A 25,556-nucleotide genomic window follows, 5' to 3' on the forward strand; every position below is an offset into this window, starting at 1 on the left:
GGCGCACAATAACTGGCGCCTCCATGGGGATGCACCAGTTATTGTAAATCTGCCCCTATACATTTAGCCAACGAGGGACTACTTACTGATTAGACAGTAGAAAGTACTCCAGTTGAGTAGAGGTATTGCACAAAAAGGTGGCATCTTCGTGGACAAACACGCGGGCGGGATTCATTCTGCCCCCTGTTAGACTCGTTTTTTGTGCCCTTCTGCCCTCTGTTAGACTCGTTTTTCCCTTGTTTTTCTGCCCTTCTGCCCTCTGTTAGACTCGTTTTTCCCTTGTTTTTCTGCCCCTCTGCCCCCCGTTAGACTCGTTTTTTGTGCCCTTCTGCCCTCTGTTAGATTCGTTTTTCCCTTGTTTTTCTGCCCTTCTGCCCTTTGTTAGACTGCTTTTTGTGCCTTTCTGCCCTCTGCATCACCACATCATCACTCAGCGCTACCCCAGCATCACTCAGCACCACCACATTATCACTCAGCACCACCACATTATCACTCATCACCACCACAGCAACACTCAGCACCACCACAGCATCACTCAGCACCACCACAGCATCACTCAGAACCACCACAGCATCACTCAGCACTACCACAGCACCACTCAGCACCACCACAGCACCACTCAGTACAACCACAGCATCACTCAGCACCACCAGAGCATCACTCAGCACTGCCACATTATCACTCAGCACCACCACAGCACCACTTAGCACCACCACAGCATCACTCAGCACCACCACAGCACCACTCAGCACCACCACTGCATCACTCAGCACCACCACAGCACCACTCAGCACAACCACAGCACCACTCAGCGCCACCACAGCACCACTCAGCGCCACCACAGCATCACTCATCGCCACCACATTATCACTCAGCACCACCACAGCACCACTCAGCACCACCACAGCATCACTCAGCACCATCCCACTATCACTCAGCACCACCACAGCACCACTCAGCGCCACCCCAGCATCAATCTGCACAACCATTCAAGAACAACTGGTTCAAATATGTTCTCTCAATGTTTCAAACTTTATTACAAATGTCACAAAAAGATGTTAATATTTCACTTCTGTTCTTGGATTTTCGTCACAATAAAATACACTGAACATAATCTTCACAAAAGTTATTTACAAAAGTTTAAGCTATTGCCATTATAAATTAAAATCACTTTTATTTAAGTATTCATTATTTAAAACAATTAAAAGCCATTGTAATTTGTAATATCAATACAGCTAAGTCACGTAAATACAAAACATGTTGCATTACAAATGCTATAGGTGTCACATTTGCGAAAGTTATAACTATTGGCATTGTAAATGACAAAGCGATTAATTTAGCTATTTTCAAAACCAACACATAAATTAAAAAAATTGTCATTTACAAGACCAATAGCTCAAACTTTCCTAATGCGAGACCTATTGCATTGCAAATGCTTGTTTTTATATCTGTCAGTGCTTCCTGTTGAGGTTTAATTTTCGTGACAGGCGCCTCATTGCCTACTTGTAACTATTCTCTGACCCTGCTTCAAGGATCAGAGCAGGGTCAGAGAATAGTTGCAAGTAGGCAACGAGGCGCCAGGAAGCACTTACAGGCTTACAGCAGCAGGTGCACAAGTTGAAGTTAATTTCTTTGTAACCCTTTTGTAAAAGGTTACAAAAAATTAGCCTCCACTTTTGCACCTGCTGCTGTAACCCTGTAAGTGTTTGGCTGAAAATTCGTCCCCGCTGATTTGCGGATTTTACCGCGATTTCACGAGATTCGCGGATCGCGAAATCGCGGAAAATCCGCACATTCCGCGAGCGGAACGAATTTTCAGCCCATGCTTACTTTGAAAGAACAAGCAACAGACCTTTTTCATCACCTGGAAAAGACCATTTTGGTTTCACCATGGATTGAACTTTGGATTGTGTTGGGTGTGCTTTTTCTTCTACTTTGGTTGAATTTGGTAATAACTTTGGGAATGCTGATAAATGGAAGATATGTCAAAATGGACACAGCAAGTAAGAACATCAACTTAATTCTCAAGCCACACAAATCATCCCATCGTGAACAAAGAGACTTGTCATCAGTGAACATCACAGCCGTTCCTATACCAGGGAGTATAGCTTGGGACAGAACTAATTATGACATTTTTGGCCCGTCAGAGCTGTTGAAGATTCCACACCAGTTCAAGATTTCCTTGAATGACTTTGTTTCATCTAGTACTAGATACTTCCCTCCGGAGGCGGAAAGCAGGCAGAGGAAGAGAACTCTTTTAAAACCATATTGTCACAGAATATTGTTTGTTCGTAATTTGCTTTGTTTTAACTTGTAATTACCTCTCCCTGCATTTGCCGGAGAGCTGGTGCGTCTTTCGAATTGCTGGTCCCCCCTGCAGCCGATTCAGCTGCTGTGACAGGGCTCTGCTCTTACAAGAGCCGCCATACTGGGGGATTCGGAAGGGTAGCGTTACAGCTACCTGCTCCCTCCCGCCCTCGGACGCGCCTATAAGAGCGGAATCTTTTCGTGCCACAAATAGCTAGATACTTCCCTCCTGAGGCGGAAATCCGGGAGAGGAAGAGAACTCTTTTAAAACCTTATTGTCACGGAATATTGTTTGTTCGTAATTTGCTTTGTTTTAACTTGTAATCACCTCTCCCTGCATTCGCTGGAGAGCTGGAGCGTCTTTCGAATTGCTGGCCGCCCCGCAGCCGATTCAGGTGCTGTGACGGGGCTCTGATCTCTAAGCATGGGCGGAAAATCCGTTCCGCTCGCGGATTGTGCGGATTTTCGGTAAATTCGCAATCCGCGAGATTCGTGAATTTCCCGCAAAATCCGCGAGCGGAACGGATTGGGTCAAAAGTTCAAGCTGACTTTTGTAACTCTTTTAGAATGGCGTGGGCAAGCTGCCAGAGCCATTCTAAAATAGTTACAAAAGTCAGCTTCAACAGGAAGCTCTGATAGATAAAGTAAAGCAGGTGCTGCTCAAATTCAGTTACACAATCATTAATCACCCCAAACTTGGGGTGATTAATGATTGTGTAACTGAATTTGACCTTCAACTCGAGCACCTGCTTTACTTTATCTATTAGTGCTTCCTGTTGAAGATAAATTTAGCTATTTTAGAATGGCGCTGGCATCTTGCCGGCGCCATTCTAAGTGGGGCTGAGGGCAGAAGGGCACAAAAGTGGGACAGAGGGGAGAAGGGGACAAAAAATGAGTGGGGCAGAAGGGCACAGAAACGAGTGGTACAGAGGGCAGATGGGCATAAAAAACGAGAGGGTGGCAGTGATTAACCAGACAAAAAAAACAAAAATCCGCGAAAACGCTTGCGCCTTGCGAACACCCGCGAACACGCAAAGTGCCCCACGAACAAACTCGCAAAAATAAAAAATCCGCAAATTTGCACGAATTCGTGAATTTTGCGGATTGCGAATTTGCAAATCCGCAAATTCGCGGATTGCGAATTCGCAAAATTCGCCTATGCTTACTGATCTCACAAGAGCCGCCATATTGGGGGAATCGGAAGGGTAGCGGTACAGCTGCCTGCTCCCTCCCGCCCTCGGACACGCCTATAAGAGCGTCATCTTTTCATGCCACAAATAGCTAGATACTTCCCTCTTGAGGCGGAAAGCTGGGAGAGGAAGAGAACTCTTTTAAAACCTTATTGTCACAGAATATTGTTTGTTTGTAATTTGCTTTGTTTTAACTTGTAATTACCTCTCCCTGCATTCCCCGGAGAGCTGGTGCGTCTTTCGAATTGCTGGTCCCCCCGCAGCCGATTCAGGTGCTGTGACGGGACTCTGATCTCACAAGAGCCGCCATATTGGGGGAATCGGAAGGGTAGCGGTAGCGCTGCCTGCTCCCTCCCGCCTTCGGACGCGCCTATAAGAGCATAATCTTTTCGTGCCACATATAGCTAGATACTTCCCTCCTTTCACGGTTGGGTGTTCCCTCTGGGGGAGCCGGCTGAGATTCATTTAATCGATAACTGGTACCATTTCCAAAACAGCACATTCCTCGGAGTGTGCTTAAAACAGGCATGTCAAAATATCAGGAAAACGCGATATTCCATAAAATGGCACTTAATATGTTTTACATATGGTGTGCCGTTCAAACAAATATAAAATCAGAGAAATATCGCTACATACCTGCCTATGTGAGGTGCACTCCACATATAACTCAAATCATAGGTCCAAATGTTAGCTAACTCAAACAAATCCAAAAAGCCACAGTAAGTGTCAATAGACTACCTTACCAATCACAAGCTTACCAAATATTCTCAAACGTCCAGGTTCCAACTGCCAAGTTCTTTAATCGAATCAGCCAAACGGGCACTGCACGACAACCCAAACCGATCAGGATCTCAGTCGAGGACCGGCGCCACCTGGAAGGTCAGATCAGAAGGAAAGGAAAAAACACCGTGGGTGCCGAGACTCGGGTCACTCAGTGGCAGCGTACTCGTCCATGGCGAGTTTCCAATCCGTCGTCACGACCACTCCTTCGGGCATCCGAGTCGCCGATGAGTCCCTTCATGGTCGCCAATTTGTGGTATTCGATTTCAACAGATCTACATACTCTGCAAAGAAACACTCACGAACACCATAGAATAGAAGTTGGCACGGAAACTGGAAATGCAAAAAAAGACAAGTTTATTAGGACCCCATGGGGTGGTGGTACAATCCTACAGCACCCTTTGGTAATGCAAGAAGTATCACACCGAACATTGGTGCGTGACCTCTTTTATACGATTTAGACAGCAATAAAAAAGGTAGGCGGTATACTTTTACACAGTTTAGGTACATATAAGGACATTTTTGGAACACATACAACATGTGGGAGGAGTCTAGTACCGTTGGTCAGTTTATGGAGAACATTCCTGAGAGGTGACCGTTAACTAGTCTAAATGTTCGAGTACGCATGCGTGAGCTTGACCAGTGCTAAAAATAGCCCGTTGCTGGGCAGTTTGAGTGGTCATTGGAACAGAGAAAGGACAAAAGGGCATGCTGACCACGAGGTATCATGTTCATTGTAAATGGAAGTCAGGAAATACCAAATGGCTTCCGCGAATATGGTCAAGTTAACAGTGGAAGTTCGTGTAGCTTAGCTAAATGCTAATCTAATTGCTGCCAAATTACGACACAGGATATATTCTTTAGATAGCATGGTGTCTTCTGCCATAGACATCATGGAACAGGACTTGGTCATGTTGCAACATGGTCAGTCGCAAGTACGTTCTATCATGCTATTAGGCTGGACGTTGCAAAACCTTCATTCAGGCTATACTACGTCACTGTTTTCAGAATTTAATCTCACTGATAAACAGATCAAATTGGCACAAAGGGGAGCAGACAATACGGTGCTGAGCATTGAAAAACTGGAAAGATTGCCATTTACTGTCGCTGAAAACCCAGTTATGGAATGGATTATACATTGGAACATTCACTCAGTCTGTTACAATTTTCCATTTTCAATATTGCCTACAACTTATACCAGCAGGCACATATAAAAGGTTGGGTAAAGAATACATCAAGACATCCTGGGAATTGCTGTACAAATACAGATGTTGGAGTGGGGGTCGAGAAGTATTTTTTAGCGGGGAAAATTGTGAAAATGCAATCCAATTTTTGGACAATTCTCGAATGGGAGTTACCTTACGTTGAATGATCGCAGCTGCTGTGGCATGTTGCCAGGAATACCATATCTAGTAACTGTGTCAGCCAGGGTCACTTGCTGTATGCAAGTATTGTTTCCTAAAACCAAGACAGCCGGGAGTCGCCACTTTGGCCTTCACTGAACATCTCTTCTATACAAATTGATACTTTAAGCAGAATGAAAGCCATTCTTTTGCAAAAAACACTGCCACTGACCTCGGCCAAAGAAACCTATGATCTGCAAATCGCAAGGACTTCTGCAGAGTTACATGCCCTCTTAACTACACATTGCCCTATACATTTCTCAGACATGTTAAGTCGTATCTTAAACATGTCTGATACGAGTGGTTTGTACATGTATTTAAGACCGTATTTTCTGGACTGTTAGCACCTTTTGAAGCAGTCCTGGTAATATTTCCAAACTTTGTGCACTCTGTGTTTGGCGGATTGCCTATCATTTTGGGACTCGCTGCAGGAATACTATTTTTGCTTCTATTGCTGCGATATGGCAAGTCATTTCACAAACGACACCTAGTTCTCTATGGAGACAACTCTACTGGCGATGAAGTGTCGTGAGCGCATCGTCCAAATTTTGGGACTACCTCGTCTAAGAGAACTAAATACCACATGGTTTCTGTCATTCAGACCAATTTGGCAAGATTGCATCCTACCTGTTCTATGCTGCCTGCTATGTTGAGAAGAATGTGTGTTAGACACATGTCTCACACTCCCATCAGTCATGCCAACGGATGTTGATACTTTGCTTGAACCAGTAACAGCCCATGCACTGTGTTGTCCCCAGCGGCTACCGATTCTGATGACGGCATTCATTGAGATCTCACAGACGCAAAAAGCTACTGCTGTAATTCATGAATTTTTATCTTGTGTTCTGATTAACTTGGACATATTATATTTGTCAATCTGTAACTTGGAAGATGTTTTTCTTTTGTAAAACCGAATAAAGTTTGTTGATAATATTCACTAGGGTATTCATCTACAGGGTAGCATGGTATCCCTCACACTAACTCCAGGAGTCACAGTCCACACAATGGACATGCTTTGTTCCCCCTACTTCCAACCTTACATGTATCCCTAATCACCTGCCCAAACCTCTCCCTGCTGATGCCAATGTGGTCCTCCGTCATCCCACAGACCATATTTTTGGCCGCTTTGAAACTGCCCATACAATAAAAATGCTGCAGTTGTAAATACATATCAACTACCATTTGTTGTTTTTGAAACATTTTATTGAATAATAAAAGCTAATAAACGTAAGCTGATTATTAAAGCAAAACAAAACATCAGTTGCCATACACATAAGAGACAAAAGTAGTACATAAAAATCAACATACTGTAAAACAGCAAAGTTATGTAGAGCACAATTCCTAATTTTGGGCAATCTTTAAAGTTCCCGCAATTTGAAAGATATCTTGCTTCATACAAGACCATCGCCCACGACTTTACAAAATCAGACTAACCTGTGGAACCTTCCACCTATCACCGGACACTTTCCATGCAGATCGTGTTCAGTCTGTCAACTAACAAAACCGACCAAAGAAATACAACTCTTACCACACCTAAAATGGACCATGAGGAGCCATACAAACTGTAATACGAGCCATGTAATATACATGATTACCTGTCCGTGCAACATGAATTACATAGATTGACATGCAGGAAGACAAAACAAAGAATCTGCGAACATCGGAGTAACGTGAAATGTAAAAAAAACTACGACCAAAATGGCGAGTCATTTTTTGGAGAAAGGCCATACAGTGAATGACCTTAAATGGATAATCCTGGAAACCTTAACTGTCAAGGATCACAATGCAGAACGCATCCTGTTCGAGAAAGAACAGAGGTGGGTACACAGACTGGGGACAGACCAAATGGGCCTGAACGATAATATTCCATGGGTGAGCCTGAACAGGTAGATGACCTGAAACATCTTCCACCAGAAACTAAAAGACCCACATGCCACCAGAAAAGATCCCAGTTAGAACAATCACAATACTTGCGATCTGGCATGTGAGTACCACCAAGATTCCCTGGTGTATTTATAGGTACCACTTGAAACTACTGCAACCAGACGAGTCTTTACCACATTAGCCAAGGTGCATAATATGTATCCCGACGTGTCACCCAAAAATACTGAGCTAATTACGTCACTACTGCAACCATTACCAACCTCAAATTTGGGGCACCAAGTTTTCGCAATTGGAAATTAATGTTGAAATTACTACTGTAATTATTACTATAATTATGAACCTATTCATTATTATGTGACTATTGTAATTATAGCCAATCTCCAGTTGAGAGCACTGTTCAGTCGTAAGTGCAAAACAATTCCCAGAAAAACAACACTGTCAATTCTACGTAGTGGAGAGATGCATGTAGTCTCTTTTCAGTATCTACAGATCGCGAACGTATTAGAGCAAGCCCCAGATATGAACTCATCTTCCGGGACCAGGAAAGGCAGAGTCAGCACAAGCAGTGTGGGAGGCCATGAGCGACAGGTAGCTGTGAGAGCGGGTTTGGCGCCGGAATGGAGATGGATAAGTATTACAATCTTTTACTAATTGTAGAATATTTATCCTTAGAAGGCGCCCCCTCCCCGACTCCCTGGCACCTGTAGACGTGCAGCAAGGAGCGCGCAGAGGTACATGAAACCCCGAAAAGAATGGCGCTCATGGCGAATGGAGAAAACTTAAGACTTTGTGTATACCGCTAGCAAGTAATAGAAGAATAATAATTGGGGACACGCACAGATGCTCTAGGGACAGAGGCGGTTGGTAAAATGAGCAATGAATACGAACGTATTAAACCATATCAGGTCGGGTTAGTCCATAACACTACATCTAGTGACCTGCCCTCTTAAACGTGATAATGGCCAAAATGTACATACAACAGGAACTACTGTGCGTTCCTGACAGCACAAAATAAGCATGAACTTCGAGAGTTCTTGAGGTTTATCAATCAGCTACACTAGCGTACTTATTAACAAACAGCTAGTCAAAAAGAGAGGCAGCACTATCGCTTCTTTATATGAGAACCAGTTCTTGTGGTTTATCAATCAGCTACACTAGCGTGCTTATTAACAAACTGCGAGTCAAAAATAGAGGCAGCACGATCGCTTCTCTATATGAGAACCACATATAACTCCACACAACACCTGTAACACATGGACAAAAATATTGTGGACCACTTGGTTGTAAATAGTTAATGAGTAGGGAAATCTTGCCAGTAAACTTACAAGACATGATAAGGACAATCACATTACTTGAGCGTGAAGACCGGTGTGTGAGTCTGTGGTGGCTGACCGCAGAGCGAGTGATCGATAAAGTATTGCCATTCTTAAAGTTGCATTTACAGTTTGAAATGTTTTATTCACTATGTCCCACTACCCCTCCCTTGGTTATCTACACTTTTTTATCCACAGGCACAAATTGACCTCCATGAAGTAGAGGACTAATACGTCACTTTACTACACACATACCACATGGTCCTGATGAAAGCCCGACCGACCTACCTAGGCAACAGAGGGCTGGAACATGTCGACCTTTTAGAACACGAAAATTGATTGCGTAAGAATCCTAATCATTCTCCCTACGCATATCTACAATATTTTCACTCCTAACTCGAATCCAGGACAATAAATTGAACTATCTGGCTGTCCGAGTTATTTTAAACCTCACATTCACCACTTATCACTGGTCACTACTGCTTTTAACCTAGGGCAAACACCTCCTGGTGGAGGTTGCATATCGACTAACCCCAATGATTATGCAGTCACGTGAATAAAGGAGCGGAGAACCAAGATATACCGCTAATACGAACAACTTTACACGTGCATGAGGGTTTTTTACCATGGGACATACAATTCACCTGTATACCCAGGTTAAGCAGGACAAGTGACCCCCCCAATTGATTTATGAAACCTTTAAAGTTCAACAATAGAAACATTCATAAAGAACAGGAAAGGAAACAAAGAAGGTTGGATACAGTGATTTCATTAATGTAATGCTTCCTACATATAGAAAAACAAATACTAATTATTTTGCTTAAGCAATAAAGTCCTCACATTAAAATACTAAGAGAAATATATTGAACAATGAACATTTCATATGTAATTAGAATTCAATTTGAATATTTTAACCTCCTAGGATTATTTGACTCATGATTACAACCTGAATGCTTTTTGGAAAGGAACCACCTCATGGAGTTCAAAATCACATCTTTTCCAACAATAGGATTCAAATGATAAACTTGAATTTCAATTCAATTTATTTATTTAGGCCACTTTGGAGGTCAACAATTTGAAATATATACAAAATCCATACACTTTTAAAAAAATTGTCTCCTAAACTTGAATTCCATCCACTTTTTGATTAAACACTTCCCATTCCAGCAAGCATCACAAGACCACTTGTTATTATCTTCCCAAGTAGTGATAATTTTTCGGCTGGCAATAACAATAAATATGTTTAGAATTTTACCTCCGAAAGCAAAAACATACCATTTCTGAATCATGGTGCACAATAAAATGTAAGAACAGAAGGGCATCTTTTGGTGTAGCATTCATTAAGGTTTGACCAAGCTTGAAACTAGAATTCCTGATTTTTGGGACATTTAAATGTCATATTTTTGAAAGAGTTCTAACAGACCCAGCATGAGCTCCGCGAAAAATAGAAGATGACTGGATTGTACTTAGAGAAAATGTGCTGATAAGTAATCTATTGATGTCAAATACAGTGGTCAGGCAATGCTTGAGGATCTAATCTATTCAGATTTTAACTCCATAGTTTGTTCAATAAATTGACTGAGCATAATACTTGAAGGTCCATCTCTCAGATCAGTTCTATTACAGTTTTAGTTGCGATAACACTAATACAGATCATTGATCAATAGATTTTAAAAGCCATGGGTGGAATTGATCCTTGGTCTAAATCTAGATGAAAGTCTGCAATGGAAACCAGTACAAACAGATCAAATCTAAAATCATTGAATATGTTTATTATAGTGGTTTAGAGTAAACCCAGAAGACACACATTGTTCCTGAAACTCAGAAAATGTATCTAAAGATTATGATTACATCTATTTTATATCCAGAGACTGCTTTAGCTGCTTTCCTGTTTAAGTGACAACATTTGCAAATATATTTAACAAAACATTAACGCTGGATGTCAGAAATTCTGTCTTTAAGTATTGTGTAAGAGTTATGTGTGATGGTTTTTATTTGATCTGAAGCAACACTAACACTAAATAGGTACGTGCACCGGTTATCATTCAACTAACAATATTAGCAAACTTAATTTGGAAGGAATTGAGAAAAATTGCCTCATGTTTTATTGTTAAAAAAATCTACTGGTTCAGTAATTCACAGAGTTTGCAAATGCTAAACCCCTTTTTGAAATGTACTAAGCCCATTTAACAATTCAGAATTTGGAAGGGGAATGTTAATAGTTTCCCTTCTGAATATTAATACATTGTCAAGGTATGTATTGAGCTTTAAAACCATATGTGGACTGAAAAACAGTAACTGGAGGTAGTAACCCAAGTGGACATTTGTGAATCTGAAAGTAAAATGGGGTGCATTAAAAATGCCTTTATTTAAAAGCTATCACAGACAAAGTAGTGTGCTGACTCTACAAGCAACCACTTTTTACCAAATGGATTATTAGTACATGAACCTATCGTGTAAATATTTGTTCCTGTTAGTTCAGAATTTCAATATTGTCATGAAATTTACCTATTCTTTTTGTCAAACATATTGAAATATCTTTATCACAATTTTTGGGGCATTCTAAAAAGTGTTTTCACTCTCTAATTTGAAGCTTCCTAAGAAAAATACTGACGCCAGTTCCTGGTTTCTCCTAGATCATTTAGCTTTCTCACTAAAACAAGCGCAATATATTAATTTGAGAGAGGTGATTATTGTAGTCATACGCACTGGGGTTAGTTCACAAAAGACCAATTCCTTAATCTTTCGAAATAATACTTGGAAAAGTTTATGTTCAATAATTTCAGATAACTTACTGATAAAGATATCAGATAAAGATCCCCAAATTTCTTATACCTTGTGGTATCAAAAATATGCTAGAATTAGCATTCTAGTTATATTTGCGATGATCAACTTTCTGTTATTTTAACACATTTTGTCAGTGCACAGAGTATTTTCCCTACATAGATCACATTTCATGCAATGGTCTGTGCTTGAACGTACAATGAAGGGGTAAAAATGTATTTCTACCACAATCAAGAAACCCTTTGGTCTCTGAGGATTACTGTTGCAAATGAAGACCTAGCTAAGATGAAATATCCCTTTAAAAGGACAATTTCATCTTTATAGGTACAGCAATTTTTCGTATTATTTTAGCTGCTCGGTGGAAGGATCTAGAACCCCCTACATTTCAGATGTGGCTTAGCCGATTCTTAGCCACCTACAAACAAGAGATCTCAATTTATGGTACCAGAGGTAAAAAAGCTAGGCTATTTGGAATACAGATTTGGGCCCCAATTTCCAGGTGGTATGGTAATATCAGGCCTGTTGATATCGATGATTTGACTTAAATGCCTCAAACCTAACCATTATTTCCCACATTTTATTCTCTTCTTCTTTCTTATCCTATCTTACGTTTTCTTTTTAATTATTTTTATACTATTTTCTTTTAGATAGCATATTCAGGAATATGTATTTTTGTAAGTCTTTGTGTTTAATAGTAATGGTGGAAAAGACATGTAACGAATTTGTATTGTCGGAAAAAAATTCTATTTTTTCTTTTTTGTCTGAATTTTGCTCAATAAAAAAAATAAATAAAAAAAAAATAATAAAAAAATAAAAGGACAATTTCCCTCACCCACCATAGTTGGCATGCTTCCTTATTGGGAATCTCCTTGCACCATGAAACAACCCCCTCACTGAGAGGGAGGAGTTCAGGCATATTTTGTTATAGAGAATGGTATACTAAATACCACAATAATGAGCTCAGGGTAGTGGGGGCAGCAGAGTGAAAGTTACAACTTGCTAAAGGGTATGTGGTTTCCATTATTTGTACACCCCTCGGCCAGGATTAAAAATAGGACACTGTGGGAGAAATATATATGCACTGTTAGAGTCAATAAGAGATCAACATGTTTCAGCCTATTAACCCTCCAAATAGGTGTTTGCGGCATTCTTCAGGACTTAATCAAAAGTTCTGCCGCTCAATGTACTCAATCAATAACAAGCATTGTCATAGCCAATAGGTCTCGCCTTTGGGACCTTATAAGTGTTTAGCCATGCATATTCAGTAACAATGTGAAATAATTACTATTAAAAAAAAGAAGACTGTAAAGTAACTAAGCTAGACGTGACTTTATAACTGGTTAATCAAACGTTTCTGGTAAGAGTACACAACGTCAAAAAATTCAATACTGCTTTTATATTAATATACCTTTGAAAGCTTGAAGTGAAAGACAATTCTAAGTGGCATTTGGTTATGAGTAGGCGCTAATGACTATTTCCGGATGGCAATGTAATTAGCATTTTTTGTATAAGATGTGTTAAAAGTATGGGTAGGGAAAATGGCTATTTTGGCCAAATGCTGCCCTTATATGCATGCTAGTTTTAATTTGTAAATCACAATTTGTTATGTGGGACACTGTAATGTTAGATGAATCTGATTTACCCTTCTGATAAGCAAGGGATGACGATGAACCGTTTTTTCGTCCCTGGTTTTAAACGGATTCAGGTTGGAACAGAAGAGGTGTTTGTTGACTTTACCTCAGAAAATGGTTGTTTCCCGCATGCTGCTTTCATGCGACTTAATTCCCTTCAGAGGAAGAGGCGGCTGCATGCCTGCATATATGGCCAGATCAGTACTTGGCTGTTTCGGTTCTCCGGTGGTGCTAGAATAGAAGCTGTTAAGGACAGGTGCTTAGCTTCCCATTGGTGCAGCAGGTGCAGTGGCACCAGGTCCCAGATGCCTTAAAGGCCCACTGAACCCTGATAACTGCTGTTTGTCACAGTTCAAACAGAGGCCTGAGGGGCCCACAGAACAATGATTATTGCTGTTTTCCACAGTCCAAATAAACGGCAGAGGTCACATTTCCTTTCTTGCCTCGGGCCCAAGGCACACTGGCTAGGCCACTGGTTAAGGATGCAGTGGGGAGACAGGTGGATTATCTAAACAGCTCGACGATTACTTCATGCCTGGGTATTAAAGTATTCATTACAATTAAAGACTTAAGCAGGAATAGATATCATAATATAGGAAGGCCTATGTACAAATGCAGCTCGATTAGCGGCTGCCTTTAAATTCTCACTTATCACCTCTCCTAATTTACAGTTTTATATTAGTTGCAGACATAAATCGTGACCTATGAATATGTTTATCTATCTTTAGGTTCAAATGACCCATCTTTTCCATATGCAAGTATCAGACAGGTCGGGAATGCCTAATGGCTTTAAACTTGATAAAGCCACATTAATCACTGGGCTTGAAATACAAATGGCAGCATTAGGCACGCAGAGGTGTATTCTCCGTAATCTCATTATGTTCAGGGTACAGGAGAGTATTTAGGGCATAAAGCACTTTGACAAAAACATTTCTGCCACCATAGAAATTCAATCTTCCTTGTCCTACCCTAGTATACAAGTAGTACCACATTCTTTGTATACCTGAATTAAATAGGCACACAAAATAGTACCGTATTTAAAGGCCCAGTTCAGAATTACATGGAAGGGGCACTGTCCCAGACTACACAACGGTGCAGTTTTCAGTGGGTGCTATCATCCCACACAGGGGGGAGCACACCAGATTATGCTGGAAAAAACATGTGGTGCCCCAACGTACGCGCAGTTGTAAACCACCAGTCTGCTTACATAGTAAAGCATCTGGCAGCTATGGGCCCACTGCCTACCCCCGTGCCAGTTGTTCGTAACCTCGGCTTTCTAATCAACGAGAAACTCTCGATGCGTCAACAGGCAACTAAGGTCGCTGCAATCTGCTTTAATACTCTACGCTGGTTGCAGAAGATCCTATGGATGCTGCCTGAGTCTACTCGTCGAACTGTTGTCCAGGCTCTTGTAATGTCCCGTATCGACTACGGCAATGTGCTCTATCTGGGAGCTGATAGAGCTACAATGAATATTCTCCAAGTTGTGCAGAACTCAGCTGCCCGCCTTCTGTGCAATGTTCCTCGCAGAATGTCTGCAACACAACCCCTATGTGACCTTCATTGGTTAAAAATTGCTGACCGTGTAGCTTTTAAAACTTTGTGCCTTATGTTTAAGATCCATCAGGGTTTTGCTCCTGCATATTTGCACAATCTTGTCCGACCATACCAGCCAAACCGTTCCCTTAGGTCATCAAATCAAGCAAATTTTGTAATTCCTAGAATTCGCTTGACAAAAATGGGAGGTCGCTCTTTTGCCCATTTGGGGCCGAAGATGTGGAATGCTCTTCCATTGACGCTCAAAACGGAGACCAATCTTTTGGCTTTTCACAAAAAGCTAAAAACTTTTCTGTTTTAGTTGATCAAATGTTTTCTGCTTTTCCTGCTTCAGCAAATACCTATCTCTCTTCTCTAGGCTGTCCCTGGCGCCGGGAAACCCTTTATGGGTAGCTGAGCGCAATATAAATTCAATAAAATAAATAAATAAAAATAAGTGAGGTGGCACGTTTCCCCTGCAGGTGGTTGGGGTCTGTCACCATCCTGTCAGGTGGGGGGTATACAATCAGTGCGCCTCCTGACTGCTTGTTTGCCTTTTCGCCCTGTCAATAATACAGTGCAGTCCTTGGAGTAGTCAGTTTGTATTCATGAAAGACACTTGTGTTTCTCGGATGTGTAATCCCCAGATGATGCCTGAACTGTTCCCCAATGGGCTATTTGTATATCGTATTGAATTGTATGGTCTTATGAGGACTGTTAATAATAATAAAAAAGATTTAGTGAGTGTTTATTGCCCTCTATGTCACTCTACTTCTAAGCACCTAATACAGCTTGTACAGTGCTTACTGTCATCTGCTCACTTACATTATGCTTATTATGCTTAATATAAATAGTGCACAATTTAGGCGTTTGTGTCTGCCTACAACGTGGACATGATACAAATAGCAGTACCTACAAGGTGGATGGTACAATTCAACAAGAGTCTAAGATACTCCAGCACAGATGACTTTGCATCAACATTACGGGGCATCAATCTTGATGGCAAGCCAACTTAAAACTTATCAGTATTGTATACATTATTATCAGAGACTATACTTGCCTCTTGGATACAACTTTACAATGGAATTTTATTAATTTGTGTACAGTTGTGTGTATACAATAAAACAGCCTCCCCACCATAATTGATCTGTCTATTCATCTTGTTGGGATCTGGAGTAGCATGCTACTCGCCAAAAAGCACTTCAACACTTCATCAGGGGTAGCAAGCGCTATATTAATGCAAAACCTTCCCTCTTCTATCCGTCCACTATCTTTTTTAACCCAACTAACAGACCAACATGTCCAGCTCTCATATACATTTTATATTTCCCTATACTAATTCACCACTAATCATTTTTGGATCCTGGAGTAGTGTGCTACTCGTCGAAAAAGCTCTTCAAAGTTCGTATGGGGTAGTAAGTTTTATGTAAATCTAAATACATTACAATTACTGTTTACATCGGGCTGCACTAACACGAGGATAGAAGTAGAGTGCGGATTAGAGTTTATCTGCCCAGAACAAAGCATACCACAGAAAGTGTGTGAACAGTCTATATGTTGTGCACCTGGCAGAGAAAAACACACCAGAGGTGGGAAGAAGGTAGGTAATCTGATGGTCAGACCTATGTGGAAAGAGGCTATCACTTTGGGCAGAAAAGAGGGCTTACACTTTGTTTGGATGGACAGCAAGAAAGGGAGGTCTGGAAGATAAGCCTGAAGCTCACTCATCCTGCAAGCAGAGGTGATGGCAAGCAAAAAACTAGTCTTCTAAGGAGGCGAAGAGGACAATTATGTAGGCGCTCAAAGGGAGCACACATAAGATAAGTGAGGTCAACTCCCACTAGGGTATTACGAAAGGAGAAGGAGGAAAGAGATGAGTAATGCACTTCAGAAATCTGTTAACAATAGGATCGAAGGCCATGCTCAAGAGCTCGGGGTACCAGACTTGGGACTGATCGCGTTTGATCTTCTTCAGCAATCTTGGCAGAAGTGGTACAGGAGGCCGCAACTCCACTCGCAACGAAAAGGGTCGCCGAGCGAGAGCCGCTTTGGAAACTCTAACACGCAGAACTGCTGACATTGAGCGTTCTCTTCAGTGGCGAATAGATCTAACCAAGGCTCTCCCCACTACTGAAAGAGACCTAGCACGACCTTCGAGTGAAGATGCCATTTTGATCCATTATACACTGGCGGCTGAGTTTGTCCGTCCTTGCGTTCAGTGAACCTGTTAAGTGTTGAACTAACAGAGATATGCCCTGATGTTCCAGCCATGTCCAAAGGCGAAGAGCCTCTTGACATACGGTCCACGACCCCACCCTGCCCTGTTTGTTGCAGTACCACATGGCGGTGGTGTTGTCCGTGAACACCTGCACCACTCTTCCTTTGACAGAAAGAAGGAATGCCTTCAGTTGAAGATGAATCGCCCGGAGCTCCAGAGGGTTGATGTGGTGCCTGGACTCTGCCAGAGACCAGAGGTCTTTGATCTCCACCATTCCCATATGGCTGCCCCAACCCAGGAGTGACGCATTCGTCACTACTGTGAACTCAGGTTGGGGAAGGTAGAGGGATCTGCTGTTGACCCAATCCTGGTTCGTGAACCACCACTGCAACTGACTTGCAGTCACCTCCGAAATCTGAACGTCATCGGAAAGATTCCCCTGGTGCTGCGCCCACTGAAACTTCAGGTCCCACTGCAGAGCACGTATATGCCATCTGGCATGATGCACCAGCAGGATGCAGGAGGCACGAACACCGGGATGGCGGCTGAAACATCGGTATCATAGCCCCAATATCCTGGACTTGCTGCTAGGGAGGATAGACCCAAAACTGTGCTGTGTCCAGAACCGATCCGATGAAAAGGAGCTTATCGGATGGAATCAGGTGCGACTTCAGCACGTTAACTGAGAACCCCAGCAAATGCAGGAAGCCCGTCGTAGTCTGGAGGTGGGGGCCTTCAACAGCCAGTCGTCAAGATAGGGGAAGACTGGAACCCCCTGATCTGCGCAGATGAGCTGCGACCACCGCCATCACTTTCGTGAACACCCGGGGGAGCGGGGCAGGTAAGGTCAAAGGGGAGCGTGGTAAACTGAAAATGCATGTGGCCTACCGTGAACCGTAGGTAATGCCGGTGGGCAGGCAAGACGGGGATGTGAAAGTAAGTGTCCTGCAAGTCCAACGCTACCATCAAATCTCCAGGTTCGAAGGCAGACAAGACCTGAGCCAAGGTTAACAACTTGAACTTCTCCTTTCGGAGAAAGCGGTTGATGTCCCTGAGGACTAAGCTTGTCCTTCTTGGGTACCAAGAAGTAGTGGGAGTAGCAACCCCGACCTACTTCTGGCACAAGGACGCGTTTGACAAAGAGATCCATAGCTTCCTGGAAGAGAAGGGCCAAATGATCCTCCGACATGGGATGAAATCACCACAAACTGCATGACCCTTACGCACTCCGCTGCTTGCGGAACTCCGCGTTGACCACCAGAGTTTTTTAGTCACTTTGCGGAGTTCCTCACTGAGGAACTCCGCATAGGCTGAATCTTATCATGAAAAAATAGATATCAGTCATATGTTAAGAAACAAGGGTGTGTAGAAACCTTTTGGGTGGAGTAAAATTTAAGACATTATTATTGTGATTTTTTGGGCAATTAGTTGATTTTTGCAAGCACTAACACTTCTCTGTGTAAAGTAAAGACCTTGAGAGTTTTGTAACTTTCAGATACTCAAATTGTGGATTCTGTTGCAATTAAAAATATTTCCAGGCCTGAAATTTCTTTGGAGGTTGCATGCGGGCAGCCTAAGTTATCCTGCAAGAGTTTCTTGATGAATTCTATTGCAACTACAATATGTGCTCTCTCATGTAAAGTCAGGTTGTGAGAAGCTTTTCTGCAACTCAAGCTACGCCTTACTTTTCACCTGGTGTGGATGTATTTCTCATATTTAGTGATATCTCCTTTCTGAGTATAACGGTTCTGGCTTTCCCCTCCTGTATATGGCTTTAGTCCAGTGTGAATTCCCTCATGTGAAATGACATTGTATTCAAGACTAAACCTTATCTGACATTTGAGCATTTTTAAATATTTTTTATTTATATTTTTTTACATTCAGAACACACATAAGGCTTTTTTCCCCCGTGTGAGTTCGCTCATGTCAAGTGAGAAGTAATTTGTACCCAAAACTTTGCTCGCATTTCGAGCACTCATAAGGTTTTTCCCAGAGTGGGATCTCTCATGAAGCATAACACTGTCTTTCAGATTCAACCTTTTTTGGCATAAGGATTTTCTCTAGTGTGGAGTTTCTCATGGTGAGATAGCGTTTTTTTCTGCAGCTTTTCTGCCATTCAGAGCACTCATCAGTATGGAGTCGCTTATGGTTAGTGAGGCTGTGCCTATCAAATAGGAATTTCTGGCATTCACAGAAATTGGTAATGTTTTCCCCCTGTGTGCGTCTGCTCATGTAGAGTGAGATTGAGTTTAAAATGTATGCTTTTCTGGCATTCGGAGAACTGATTATTTTGATGGTGTGTTTTCTTATGGCACTTGTAACCATCTCTACCTCTGAATCTTTTCTGACATTTAGAGCACTGATCATTTTATTCACCAGTGTGGATTCTCATATGTTCAGTGAGATGAGATTTTTGCCTGAAACATTTTTGGCATTCGGAGCACTGATAAGGTTTTTCCCCAGTGTGGGTTCTTATATGCTTAGTGAGACGGCTTTTTACACTAAAACATACCTGGCATTCGGAGCACTGATAAGGTTTTTCCCCAGTGTGGATTCTTATATGCTCAGTGAGACTGCTTTTTTGACTGAAACATATCTGGCATTCAGGGCACTGATAAGGTTTTACCCCAGTGTGGATTCTTATATGCTGAGTGAGATGGCTTATTTGACTGAAACATATCTGGCATTCAGGGCACTGATAAGGTTTTTCCCCAGTGTGGATTCTTATATGCTGAGTGAGATGGCTTTTTTCACTGAAACATTTGTCGCATTCAGTGCACCGATAACGTTTTACCCAAGTGTGGGTCCGTGTATGTTTAGTGAGTCTCATTTTGTCACTGAAACATCTCTGGCATTCAGAGCACTGATAAGGTTTTTCCCCAGTGTGGAATCTCACATGTGCAGTTAGAAGTGATTTAAGTTTGAAATGTTTTGGGCATTCAGAGCACTGGTAAGGTTTTTCCCCAGAGTGGATTCTCATATGTTCAGTGAGATGAGATTTTTGGTTGAAATTTTTTGGGCATTCAGAGCACTGATAACGTTTTTCCCCAGAGTGGGTTAATTCATGTCGATATAGACTCAGTTTGATACTAAACCTTTTCTGACATTCAGAGCACTGATAAGGTTTTTCCCCAGTGTGGATTCTCATATGCTCAGTGAGATAAGATTTACGGCTGAAACTTTTTTGGCATACTTTGCACTGAGAGTGGTTTTCCCTTGTGTGCATTCTGTCAAATTCGGTGAGATAAGATTTATGGCTGTATCTTGGTAACTTTTTTCCCTAACTTCGGTTATTTTGCCTCGATTTTAGAGTCGGGCTTGTTTAGATAATGTTCAGCACTTATCTCTAAAAGAAATTGTGTGTAATCTTCTCAACACTTGAATTGAGCAAAAAATGTCGTGAAGCAGTCCTGTAACACCTGTTGAAATTTTTCTAACAGATAATAGTCTTTAAGTAATAGCCTCTCCGGCAGCAACTTAATTTGTGACTGAAGTTTTTCTCAAATCTATTTGTATAGGTTCTTAGCAATGCAGTAATAAGGTGTTAGTCTGATATTTAATGATTAAACTGATAAGTACCTTTTTGCACTGGTATAATGGCAGTAACTGAGGGCGTTAGAGCGTGCAGAGTACTATTGTGGATGATTAGTCGCAGAACATCAGTTCCTTCTATCCTTTCTATGTTTGGGGTAAGGTTAAGGTTTGTAGTTCTGAGGATGAGTATTTATTTACATTAGATATAGCGCAACGGTGCTCCTTTAATCCATTTTTATATTTAACAGTTTTACATATCATTCCTGCACAACAGATAATGTTGAGGCGATTTACATAGAATTACAGAACAGTACACAATAAAAAGGAAACAATCTGAGATGGTCATTAACACAATAAAGTGGTGAATTCTTAAGGTTTTCGCCAGAGTGAGCAGAGTGGGTCGAGGTCCCGAGGCAGATAGTCTCAAACTTGCGTAACTGGTTAAAAACGGTTGTTGAACAAAGGTGTTTTTCCAATCTTTTGGTTGTTAACGTGTCAGCTTCGGAGTCTTCTTTCAGCGTCTTTTCTTTGATGGTATCCAAAAGAAACCTTTTATTGTAACTTTCTTTTATGCAGTGTGTGCTTCCTCTCTAGAATTACAAGATGCTTTAGATGAACGTTATTCTGTCATGCTGAGGCAATTTGTCTTTCTGATAATATTTCAGATAAGGATGCTGAAGCGGTCTTTCTACATTATTTCTGATGCTGTGTTCACAGATATGACTTTGCTCTGGGTTAATGAAATGCAAAATTAGAGACTTCACTTACAGGTATAGTACTTTCCTCGCCACACTTAGATTTTTGGAAATTGTTTAAACGTAGAATGCTGGATGTCCTTCAGTTTTTCAAAATAATCCTTCTTATGCCACTGACATTCAGTTGCTTAGTGCTAAATCTTGCTTTCTTCGTCCGTAATTTCAATCACCTATAGTATTAAAATTAAATAGTTAATACATGTACATTTCCAAAAATATAATTTACAAGCCAAATCAATGCAGAATTTTGAAAATGTTGAGCTGTTTTTCAGACAGTGCAGAGTGTAGAATGGTAGCATGAGAGTACTTGGATGTTGGAGTGAGGTTTTGTAGAATTTTCAACATTTTATTAAGCTCACAAAGGATACATGTACCCTATGGAGTTGCAACATAGAATCCCAAAGGCAGATATGAAAGTCATATGGACTGGCACCAAACAGATATTAAAAACATATACACTATTAATTAATTTGTAATGCAGATTTCTGGGAAGGGAATGACTCCTCCACGGGCAACAGGCGTTTTCCCCTGCCCTGAGTTACCACCTACTTGTATCTGGTTTCCTGACTTTTGAGTTTTGGCCTCTGCCTCAAGCAAATCTATTGGGCGTTGTGAGGATTATGCCTAGACCTATCCCTCAACTATGGTCCAGAGTGTGAATCAAGGGCAATGAAATTAAGGCGTACTTTCATGTGTTCATTTTATTCCACCTGATCATTAGTTGTTAGGTTTTTCTGCACCTGGATTTACTGGGTGCAGAAAACCAGGACACAATCTTTTTCCAGACAGAAACCTTAGACTGAAAAGACGCATAAGACTCTGGGTGCAGCAGAAGCAGCCAAGACATATGCTGTTTTTTTTTCACTAACTGGGGGAAACACACAATTCTTCCCTCTGTTGGTGTTCACAGTTGTTGTCAGCCTGTGATTCGGTGTTGAGTGCAGAGCGTATCGATTAGAGCCGAGGAGGATTTGACGAGCAAGCGGATCGGAGTCTGGGACGACTGCCAGGGTTTGTTTTGTGACCGGTTCCCGCTTCACCCGTGTCTTGTTATACGGGCGCTTTAAGTTCTACGGATCTGCGATGGAGGCAGGAACGGCCGCTGCCAGCACCGTGGTGCTAAGGCGCTGCTAGTGCTGCTCGTGCGGCGGCTGCTGCAGAGCACAGAGGAGCCTTGGCCTGCCACCTGATATATGTCAAAAATGTGTTGATTATTTGTTTTTTTTCCACAGTCCACAGGCAAAAATTACATCATCACTTGGTCCCATGCAGGGGATCAGAAAGCCTCAACAGAATTATAACAGGTGGACAAAGTGCATTGATCAATGTAAATCAGCTCCTCCTCTTATTAGATAAGCCAAATGAAAGATACAGCTTCTAAGTGCCCCGGAGCTTAGAGAGAGAGATAAAAAAGAAAAAAAAGAAGATGATGCAACTTTGCTAAGCCAGCAGATAGGTCTAAAGAAAACTCAACGGCCTTCTGTAACGGTAATTTCTCCAGGTTGCTCCACCAAGGTGTTGTATGCGGAATAGCCAAAAAGCGTGGACAAACTCATCCTAATTTGGGATAAGTAATTATGAATCTAACAAGGAACAAAGAAAAAAAACTAATAAAAAACCACTTCCCGGCGTGGCTACCGGCCGAGAAAGATAGCCGCATTCTAGCATAGCTCTGTGACTGCAGGGCACCTTCCCCGACAATCCGCACAATAATCCTGACTTCAGCAGGCGCTGCTACGGCTGTATAAAAACGGGAGATCTTCTGGTTCCCGGTGAAGCAATCCGCTACTCCAGACTCCTAAAACTCAAGCGGCTATGAGACAGTGCAACCAGGGCCTAACAGCACTACGGAAGCCGGGGACTAAAGTTTCACGGTGGCCCGGCATACAGATGACCCGACAAGAACTGCTCCTAGACACAGAATAAAGGCGGCGAAAACCAAAACGGACGCGGCTGCGCGCACAGGACATCCTCGGACTACAAGGTACTGGTGACTGCTGGAGGAGGCAGAGAGGGGGCTCTGAGTGAAAACCCGACGTTACCGGGCAGGGACTGTGGACTGGGGACGCCGCAGTACGGCGGCACATCAATAAATGGGGCCTAGAATAGCAAGAGAATTAGCCGCCCGGAAAGTAGTTGCCGCCATGGTGGAAAACTTCTTTCCAATGGAATCAAGGTGTCTGCCATCTTGATCAGGAGGAGCAGATAATGGAGACGAGGGATTCCTGGCACGACGTTGTGCTGCCTGGGAGATAACCAAATCTGGCTTTGGTTGACCAATAAGACAGACTGGGAATCATCCGGGGCCTTGTACTTCATATCCAGGCGTAGCAGGACTGCAGGAATGGAAGCAGGGTTTTCATGACCTTCAAACCGTCCTGCCAGATTAAGTCAATGATCGGGATAGCCCAAACCTGTTTCCGTGGCTGATCTTTGGAATCATACAAGAAACAGTCGTATTCCTTGGTGACTCTAGGAAGTTGGAATCTCTTGGACTCCCTGTCCATTAACATGAAACCCACCTATGTCAGCTGACGGAGAGTCAACAGGAATTGGAGTGGTAGGTGACTGAGTCTGAATTTGATAATTGTCCCACTCAGTAAGGAGGGCTCTATCATCCAACTCCCCATTTTATCTGTCATCATCAGTGGTGTGTGCGTCCTCCGGGTGATGAGACATCGATGCCACCGGAGAAACCGGAGGTGGCGGCTCGATGATCAATGAAGGCAGAGGAAGATGCGTCTGTAGGACAGATCAGGCCGACTCCGAGGGAGGAAATCAGCGGTAGTAGTCATCAAGCATATGTTGCAAATTAGAGATGAGAGACATGGGCATCTGCACTGTTGGATTCTCAAGTGGTGGTTGAGTATTAGGCTCAAGGTAATAATCATATCCTTGGTCATCATCAATATCTTGGCATTTGATAAGAAGCTCCAAAGGAGTACGAGCAGCACGGAACCTGTCATCCTCTTCCGAATCCTCCTTATCAACCCCATAGTCAAAAAGCTCCACAGGAAGATTTGGAGATGGTTGAATTGGCAATAGATCCAAAGAAGAATTCCTACGTTGAAGTAGGGAAACATCCGTCGTTCCTGAAGGCGGCAAAAGTGTTGCTGAAGAGTTCAAGGGGATTAGAGACATCAAAGCTGAAGGTGGAACCAAGGATGCCGCTGACAACTCAGCGGTCGACGACGAAGTAACGTAAGGGAAGGCTTCTGTGCTGTCATTGAGGCAACCGTCGACGAGGCATCTGTTGACGAAGCAGGTAGAGCCTTGAGAGCCATCGACCGTCTCGTCGGCGAGGAGGCATCCGTCGGCGACTTACTGGAGACATACCTCTTTTTCGTCGACAACGAAGTGAGGGAGGTGGCAGACGGGCGAGGCTTCACTGACACCATAACAAACATCAACTGAGAGGACGCCGACAGCATAATCATTGTAGGTTGAGGAGAAGAGAAGGTAGAAGTCGTTGTCGTAGCAGTGGCAACGGAAGTCTTCATCGACGACGAGAGACCCATTTTTTTTAGGCAAATGTGTCTCAGGAAGAGACTTAGATGCCTGAGTTCTCTTCCAGGGGTTATCTTCTAGGGGTATCCTGATCAAAGTCATAAGCAATGAATATTCCCGCCCACGTGCGGGGACCCTGGAAATAATATAAAAATATATATGTAAATCCCATATAACTAGCTCCTCATATATGTATGCACATATATCATTTTTTCTCACACCAATGCAGCCCCAAAACTGAGGCTAAACAATGTAATTACTCATACATGTACTGAATTAGCAAGGAAATAAAAAACACATTAGGTCAAATGGCCCTTGAACTCTGTGGTTTAATGAGCAAAATACTCATAAATCATGAAAATTGCTAATAAATAGACATTGTTAGCCCATAGGCTGCATTGTAAAGCAAAAGCATAGAAAATTAAACCATTTTCAACAAATAAAACTGGCACCGTGCCTTTAAGGCAGCCATGACCCCTGGCTTCCCATCATGCCTCAGGGGTGACAGTGAGGTCAGTTGTTCTTTGCATAACCCTGAAGACAGGGCTCAACAATGAATTAGAAACACATAGTCATATCTCATTTGCCTGGGGAGGCGGCTGGGTTGCTTATGACTTTGATGAGGATACCCCTGGAAGAGAACTAGGATTACAGGGAAGTAACTTATCCTTCTCTTCCAGGGGATCCTCATCAATAGTCATAAGCACTGACTAG

General features: G+C 42.3%; 1 protein-coding gene across 1 annotated transcript in view; it reads right to left on the reverse strand.

Annotated features, from left to right (window-relative positions):
• Positions 1-6,867: 6,867 nt before the first annotated feature.
• The window catches only part of LOC144805451 (uncharacterized), a 54,013-nt gene continuing 35,324 nt past the window's right edge, over positions 6,868-25,556 (reverse strand). Inside the window, exon 3 of the mRNA XM_078672002.1 lies at positions 6,868-21,505. Coding sequence (XP_078528128.1) covers positions 19,415-20,272 — 858 coding nt within the window. The 5' untranslated portion in view covers positions 20,273-21,505 and the 3' untranslated portion in view covers positions 6,868-19,414. The remainder of the gene's footprint in view (positions 21,506-25,556) is intronic.

The sequence above is a fragment of the Lissotriton helveticus genome, assembly GCF_964261635.1.
Source record: "Lissotriton helveticus chromosome 1_1 unlocalized genomic scaffold, aLisHel1.1 SUPER_1_unloc_10, whole genome shotgun sequence".
NCBI lineage: Eukaryota > Metazoa > Chordata > Amphibia > Caudata > Salamandridae > Lissotriton > Lissotriton helveticus.